The 8,212-nt window shown below is 38.5% G+C and overlaps 1 protein-coding gene across 5 annotated transcripts; it reads right to left on the bottom strand.

Annotated features, from left to right (window-relative positions):
* Positions 1 to 25: 25 nt before the first annotated feature.
* il15ra (interleukin 15 receptor subunit alpha) lies at positions 26 to 8,188 on the bottom strand. Of its 5 annotated transcripts, none has more exons than XM_075472063.1 (8): positions 8,002 to 8,188; positions 6,713 to 6,907; positions 6,010 to 6,048; positions 5,713 to 5,760; positions 4,236 to 4,325; positions 3,185 to 3,280; positions 1,735 to 1,822; positions 26 to 1,641 (listed from the first exon to the last, which is right to left on the bottom strand). In XM_075472063.1, exons 1-8 carry the CDS (start codon positions 8,063 to 8,065, stop codon positions 1,563 to 1,565), a joined length of 699 nt encoding a protein of 232 aa, XP_075328178.1. In that variant the 5' UTR covers positions 8,066 to 8,188; the 3' UTR covers positions 26 to 1,562. The 5 variants fall into 5 exon arrangements, with proteins under 5 accessions (XP_075328178.1, XP_075328179.1, XP_075328177.1 ...); XM_075472064.1 differs by having other exon boundaries at positions 26 to 1,638; positions 4,236 to 4,328; XM_075472062.1 differs by having other exon boundaries at positions 4,236 to 4,328.
* Between the last annotated feature and the right edge of the window lie 24 nt (positions 8,189 to 8,212).

Raw genomic sequence — 8,212 nt, forward strand, 5'->3', positions numbered from 1 at the left:
ACAATTTTTAATCAAACAATTCAAATATATTCATAATTTATTTATTATAATTCTGATAATACAATCTTCTCAGTAAAGTAAAATTGATTAATAAAGCCTATATGTATACAGTTCACACTAATCAATGCAGCCAAAAACACAAAACTAAACAATTAGTTAATCTATTTTTAAAACTCTTCTTAAAACCCAGGAATAAATAAGCACAGGCATGTACATTACATGTGGGTCGGACTCAAAAGGAACAAGACTGTTTATGATGACGAAGACAGATCTTGCCATGTGCAACAAAGTGTCTCACTTTTGTTCTGTTTAAGGTTTCAGTCGAGCTCTGTTGGTATAAAGGAATATACAATATCAGGCTTTGGTTTCAGAGAGAATACATGCCAACTCGATTATTTAATTGTTAGTCTACTTTTTCATGGGATTAGATAGCACGAACAAAAAATATGTACATATCTTCAGGCGTATTCTAGAGGAGCAAAAATAAAATCAACTAAAAAAGCAGTCAGGTTTGGTTTTATGCATTTATGGGGATATGGGAATGACAAATAATACAACCAGCCAGTATGATTTGGGACATCCTGTCTGCCACATGGGTTTAGATGGTGAAACACACACCATCCTGTCCGATGAGGATGTTGACATAAGAAATCTCTGGCTCCTTTGCGATTCCCATTCAAGTACATTTTTTTCCCACTCATCCCTCCACAAGTCATTCGATGAGTTTATAAATCCATGACGATTATTGTTTTTATAGTTCTTTGGAGCAGCGACACATTCCCCACCGACAGTACTGCTGGGTTTTCTCTTGTTTCAGTTAGTCTCATTTTAGTTTCCTCTTCATTCATACGGATTAAGGACTCCTTTAAACCAAACTACCGTCAAGAGCCAACAGGGTAAAAGGCCAAAGCTTGGATTTCTCATGTTGTAAGCATTTCTGCGAGCAACTAGCATTTGAACACAGCAATCATGTCCAACTGCCAGCTATCATGTGCCATCTACGCCTGTGCATAAGAGAAACCAGAAGACAAAACATTAAAAAAAGTTCATTCCTCATTCTGTCATCAGAGGCATATGGCTAGTGAGAACTTTGTTGTGGGGGTGGCTTTGGCATTGCTTGGTCTGCTGGTTGTGGAAGTAGATAAGAAGAGATCCTAAGAGCTTAATTAACTGGACTTGCTTGGTTCTTCAAGATGTTTCACCTGACATCTGAAAGGCTTCTTCAGTTCTGACAGAGTTGATATATGGTCCTCGGTTTGAACTGATGACCATCTTGGTGAATAGGAGCCTTCAAATTTCCAAGGATACACATTTCTTTAAGTTTCTGACTCATTCCACCCAATAAGAGTGCACCTTTAATGGTGATTTCCCCCCCCAAAGTCAACATGATGAAAATGAGCTCGTGTTTTCTCCCCCCCCAAAAAACAAAAAACACAATGGTGCAGGCCAGCTGTTCACAAACCGATGGGTGACGTCACAATGGCTTCGTATGTTTAAAAATATTTCCTCCATTAACACCCCGTTGCTCTTCTGTGGCAGCTCGAAGTCACAGGGTACATGTGCTACATCTCCAGCTCCACTGGACGATTCATGGGTTCCACTTCGTCTGCCTTCTGCTGCGAAGGGTTCCTATGGACCCTTCTGGGATATAAGGACAACAGTCAAGGGCAAGACCGATTACAACCACCAAAATGACAGTGATCACTGATGGATAACCAACCTCATTTGTCTTACCTTCGATACAGAAAGAGGCTGAGGCCAGTCAAAGCACAGATCGTGATCAACACTGACAAGCTGATGGCCGCTGCTTTCACATTTGTTTCTTATGAAAAAAAAAAAAAAAAAACATGCTCAATTTCCCTTTTTGCTCCTGATTCTCTTTTTTGCCCACAGAATACAGGGGCTTAAACAGTATTGCATGTATTAGTCAGTACGTCAAAAAAAATAGAAAGGAAAATTAGCAAAAATGAATTGTTTGAACACAGAGAGTTATAAATAAACCTTATTTCTATACTTTTAACATTAAGTAAATCAAGAAATTTCCCAGTTTGGGATGAATAAAGTATTTCTATTCTATTCTAATCTGTTATCTGTTTAAATAAAATCAGAATGTAATGATTTTTAAATATCAAAAATAATTACCTTAGTAACAATGAAACATAGAAAAAACATAAATTGTTGAAAGTGACACATTTTTGCTATTTCACGAAAAATATTAGCTCATCTTGAATTCGACGCCAGCAATGCATCTAAAAGTTGATACTGATACCGCATCCCACATTGCCCAGAATTTGTTTTTCACTTTTAAAACACCTTGGATTAAAGCTTCTCCTAATTGAGTACAATGCAAAACAAAGAGCACCTTAGAGAGGCAGAGTCTATTAACTAAAGATGGGCAGAGGTTCAGCAATCTGAAAAAAATTGTGGCGCAATTTCAGAATAATGTTCCTCAACGTAAGATCTTCACACACTTTGAATCATCTACCATTACATGATATCAAAATATTCAGAAAATCTCGAAGGCTTGTGATAGTCAGGCTCTCAGGCAGCAAGGATTAAAAACAGACACATATCTGTCTCAGAAATCGCCGCGTGGGCTCAGCAACACTTCCAAAAATCATTGTCCACAAATGCAGGTTCCAGTTCAAAGATTCAGTTGAAAGAAGAAGCAATTTGTTGCTGCTGTCTTCTTTGGTACAAAACTCATCTAATGACACTGAAGAGCAGAAGGATCGTCTGACTTGATATGAGCGCTAAGTTCAGCCTGCCAGCAATCCAGACCATTCACTCACAGAAAACATCTGGTGCATAATGAAATGCAAAAACGCATCAAAGAAGACCCCGGACTGTTGAGCAGCTGGGATAATATATCACACAAAAACAGGAACATCAGAACATTCCCCCCCCCCCCCCCCCCCCCCCGAAAGGTCCAAAAATTGTTTTTCCTCAGTTCCCCCAAGTTTATAGACCGTTGTTAAAAGAGTAGGCAATGCTACACAGTGGTAAGCATGACACTGTCCTAACTTTCTTGCTCCCATCCAATACAAGATAAGCACATATTTTTGATGAAAAAAGTCAAATGTCTCACTTTCAACATTTGATATCTATTCTACATGCTTGGAGTTCTATGATTATCCTTTTACAAATGTCAACAGTGTAATAATATAGGTTGCGATGAAATTACCGAAGCTGGATGCTCGGGCTGAGATGACGTCCTCAGAGGAGGTCGGTGAGAGCGTGGGGCTCTTTTTTGTGCAGGTGTTTACTGTGGTCTGCATCACTGTTAAAGCACAGAGAGAAAAAAAAATAGACATATAGGGAGGAACCCCAGTTAAAGCCTGAATCCTCTGCACCACTTTGAGGCTTCAAAGCACAACTGAACAGTGCTTCTCACAGCTGTGGTTAAATGTCTTTGTTAACTTGTTTGTCGGACTCATAACAAACTTCTCCTTTTCTAATCTTTGCAGTGTTTTTATGCAGGGTGGATGCTGGAGCCTTTACCCTAATAAGTTCGGACGGGAGATTGGACCGAAAAACAAACAAAAATAAAGAAGTTTCGGTGCAATCTGTTGGTTTCCTTAGCAAGGAAATTGTTTTTGAATTGACTCTATATGAATGAATTGGATTATTTTATGAATAATTATGATTACAATTAATTTAATTCCAATTGGCTTGAATTGGACTTTATTATCTAAGTGCCTTGAGATGACATTTGTTGTATTTGGCGCTATATAAATAAAAATGAATTGAATTGAATTAAGTTCAAGGTTAGACTTTTGCACTTTATGTCGGCGTCTCCCGGTCTTCTCTCAGTCGCCCTTTAACTTGTGCAAAACGCTGCTGCCCGTCTTTTAACCAACACTAACAGACGTGTGCACATCACTCCTGCTCTTAACTCCCTCCATTGGCTTCTTGTCCTTTATCGAATTGATTTTAAACTTTTAATATTTGTTTTTAAAGCTCTTAACGGCCTCGCCCCATCATATTTATCTGAGCTTTTAACAGTCCGCAATCCTGGTAGAGCTCTGAGGTCAACCAATCAATTTTTGCTGGAAGTGCCCAGGTCAGAATACAAACCCTGGGGTGACCGAGCCTTTTCCGTCGCTGCCCCCCAGGCTCTGGAATAAGCTCCCCGTCGAACTGCGTCTTATTTCTGACCTGGGCCTCTTCAAATCTAGGCTAAAAACCTACTTATTTAGGATAGGGCTGTATAAATGAAGTACATGTACATTTACCTTGTGGTGTCGGCTCCACGCTGTTTGTCCCTCCAGAAGGGGACACTGAGGTGCTCACGCTCCAGACCGTCTCCACACCAGTGGAAGTTTCTGCTGATAAAAGAACTTTGCTTAAGTGCTATTTCCAAAGCAAGACTTGGTCTCCCCACTGGTGGAACTTCTTTTACCATCACCACTATTTCTAGGACCACTGTTGGAGAAAACAAACTCATGCTGTTATTTGGACGATCGTGGCGTGACGTTTCATGCATTGACGGATTCTTCAGTTAACACTGAAGAATCTTTCATCAGTGAGCAACGTACTTATTTGTTAACATGCCATGCACCCACTGATCTAAATGCACAATTTTGTTAGTCTTTTCACACTGTTTTAATATTCTGTTAGCCTCAATTGCTGTACAGAAATTTATTAGTTCCCCTCCTTCCTTTACCACCACCACTACCAGCTGTGACCGTCTGTAAGATTATCAATTACACCTGCCCGTTTCTTGCCAAAATATGTCAAAATGTCATTAGAGAACTCTACAACATCTTTTCTTATCTCATCATTTGTGTATTTGATCATTTTAAAGGGAACATATCATGATAGAAATCCCCTTTTCTTCTCTATCTTTGGGGCTCTGAAGTGACTACCAACTCAAAAAAGTAAATATCTGCAAAAATCTGTTCGTATGCATCCCAGCATATCTCCACCAATCATCTCCACAACTTCAAATCTCACTGTACTTTTACAAGTGGGAAGACCTCCTATAACGTCTGATTCAGCACCACACTGGAACCTGCCATTACAACAACAAACTTCACCCGTATAAGCAGCTTTTCTTAAAAATGTCCTCTGAAAACCTCATTTGATTTTGTTGTATTTTATTGCTTTCACTGTTCTTTTGTTGTTTTTATTTGTTTTTACTTGTTCCTCTTTTTGTTTATTGCCTGCTGTAAAGCACTTTGGTACACCGTAAGGATTGTTTGTAAAGGGCTGCATAAATAAAATACATTTACATTTACATATCATTTTATTCTTATTCTGTGTTCCAGCGTCTTCTGTTAGTTCATAGCCAAAGTCCAGGATGGGAACTGTGGAGTATGTGCTGAAGCTATTTTGGGTTTAGTTTACAGCATACATGCCCGAGTTAAACAAAACCCAGCTGCATTGATTTGCTGTTACTTCCGGCTTGAAGTAACTGAGGCTCAACTCAACTGTGCCAGTAAACTGATCTTCTGCTTTTACAACACATATTGCAAGAGAAAATCCCGCTTGCAAGCACAAGTTCACTTGTCAAGCTAGCTGGCATGATTTCCATGGAATAGAGCAATTTAAACGTCACCACTAGTCAGACATGAAAGCTGTTTACTTTTTTTTTGTAGCAATAACTTTGCTAATTTTTTTTTCACGATTGTCTTTGTGCAGTTTACCTAGTATTTCTTTTGTTAGAATCATTTTTTTTTCTCACATTCATGCAGAAAAAAAAAAACTCACTGACTGTAGAGGTAACGATGGGGTCATGAGAAATATCGCTGCCACTCTCTGCAAAAATCAGGCCATCGAGAATCATAAATAGATGAGCAAAAATTTGGCTTTGCATGGCTGTTTTATTCTTAAATATTCCTAAAAATAAAACCTATTCAGGAGTAATCTAAGTGTGTTTGCACTTGCCACACACAAAACATACACACATAGCGAGTAAAATATCTATATATGCACAAGAAAGTCTTTAATGCTGCAAAGCAACATAGCTAACACTGTTACTTTGGATTTATTTAAACAGATACTTACCAGTCCTATTCTGTGGATGTGTTGGGAGTTTTGGATCAGCTGAAACACAAGTGAAGGCAATTTAATCATCAGCTTAATCATCAGTTTAACCTGTGTGCTCTGCTAAGATGATTGAGCTAAAGTGTAACAAGTTCACAACTCCATCTGATATGCAACTAACTGTATCGTTTTGTTCAATAACTCCCAATGAAGCAGTTTTGAATGGACACAAATGTTTTCTCACCTACGTAGCATTATTAACATTTCTTTTATGTTTCCTTGCATTATAAAGGATTGCTCAATGGATCATTTCCACAAACTGAATCTGTCGCTGCTACCTGTGTTGTTCATGCCACACAGAGCCAAGCAGTGATTTTTCATAGGATTTTCATGCCCCCGACTTATGAAATATATCATAAAGCACATCATATGTCAGGCCACTCTGATGTTTTCTTCACAGCAGTACAGTTGAACGATTAAGAAATGTTCTTTACAGTCAAAGGATGTTGCGTTGCTATGGATACTTTAAAATCAGAGCTCTTCTTGAGATGCTGCTGGGGTAGAAGAGTGACTGTTTTATTTCCTTCATTCCTGTGCGGACAGCTTTTTTTTTCTTTTACAAAGGCAGTTCTTGATCTACTGTTTTACCTTTAAAAGTGAATTTGCCAAAGACCAAAAAAACAAACAAACAACAACGACAAAACAGAATATGGATTTTTCTTACGTATACACTTGAGATTAAATGTGGTCCACTCCACACCTCCATTACTTTTCGTGCACACGATGCGATTTGATGTCCCCGCTTTCCTCACGTAACGCTCTATGCAAATATAGCGGAAACTCTCGTTTATCTGGAAGCAGTCTTGCGGTGGAGGCTTTGTTAGAGGCCTTTGGGGGATTCCTGGACACGGACAGCTGGCTGAAAGAAAAGAAAAAGAAAATCAGCATATGACAGAATCACAACATGGGTGCAGAGATGCACAAAACGATTGATGGATCGATTTAATTTGGTCTTGGAACTGAAGTTGAACATTTTGAACACTGCGAAGCTTTTGATGTTTGCATTTCTTTGGCACTTTATTGATAGATAACACATGAAATCAATGTGTTATTGTTAGTTCTTACGTTAAACTCAAACCTGCCTAGATTAATAATCATGAAGTCTATCTGTTACATTTTCTGATGATCCAACAAACAGAGGAGGCTCTTTATTCTCACTTTGTTGGATTATACACAAATTCATAGGTCTGTGTTGTTATTATATTGCTATTGTTAGAATTTGGGAATACGCTATCTAAAACTGTCACAGTTCACAGTAGTCTTGAGCAAAGTGTGTATTATTCATAAGTTACTGATCAAATAAACAAACACAAAAAGCACATTTCTTTGCAATGGTTCTTTTTGGGTCTCATAAACGGATGAGCGTGGTTTGCTGTTACCACCGCTGAAGAGTCGCGCGCACCAAAGCAGAAAAAAAAGTCTGAGCAGTTTACCTAGTATTTCTTTTGTTAGAAGAATTATTTTTTCTCACACATTCATGCAGAAAAAAACCCCTCGCTGACTGTAGAGGTAACGATGGAGTCATGAGAGAGAAATATCATGAGAAATGTCGCTGCGACTCTGCAAAATCAGGCCATCAAAAATCATAATAGATAAGCAAATATTTGGCTTTGCGTGGCTGTTTTATTCTTAAATATTCCTAAAAATAAAAAGTATTCAGGAGTAATCTAAGCGTGTTTGCACTTACCACGCACAAAACATACACATAGCGAGTAAAATATCTATATATGCACAAGAAAGTCTTTAATGCTGCAAAACAACATTATATGTATTCAATATGAACCAGCAGCTCAACTGAAGAACAATGACACAGCTCAAGCTGTGTACAGATGTGTATTATTCAAAATCAAGTCAAGTAATTGATCAAATAAACACACAAAAAAAAGCACATTTGTTTGCAATGATTCTGTGCGGATGTCATATGAAAAGCGGATGAGCGTGGTTTGCTCTTACCACCGCTGGAAAGTCGCGCGCACCCGAGCAGATAAACCATTATAACGGCGAAAAATCCATCCATCTTACAGCTCTGTGGTCAATTAAAACATGTTTGCTGTATAATCCTAAAGCAGTAGCGACCATCGTTACTTCACGCCACAGTGAGATGACGTGACTCACACTTTCGCTTTTAATTTTTTTTTTTAACCACACCCTTGCTATAGCCAAC

The sequence above is a fragment of the Odontesthes bonariensis genome, chromosome 8 (assembly GCF_027942865.1).
Source record: "Odontesthes bonariensis isolate fOdoBon6 chromosome 8, fOdoBon6.hap1, whole genome shotgun sequence".
NCBI classification, from domain to species: domain Eukaryota; kingdom Metazoa; phylum Chordata; class Actinopteri; order Atheriniformes; family Atherinopsidae; genus Odontesthes; species Odontesthes bonariensis.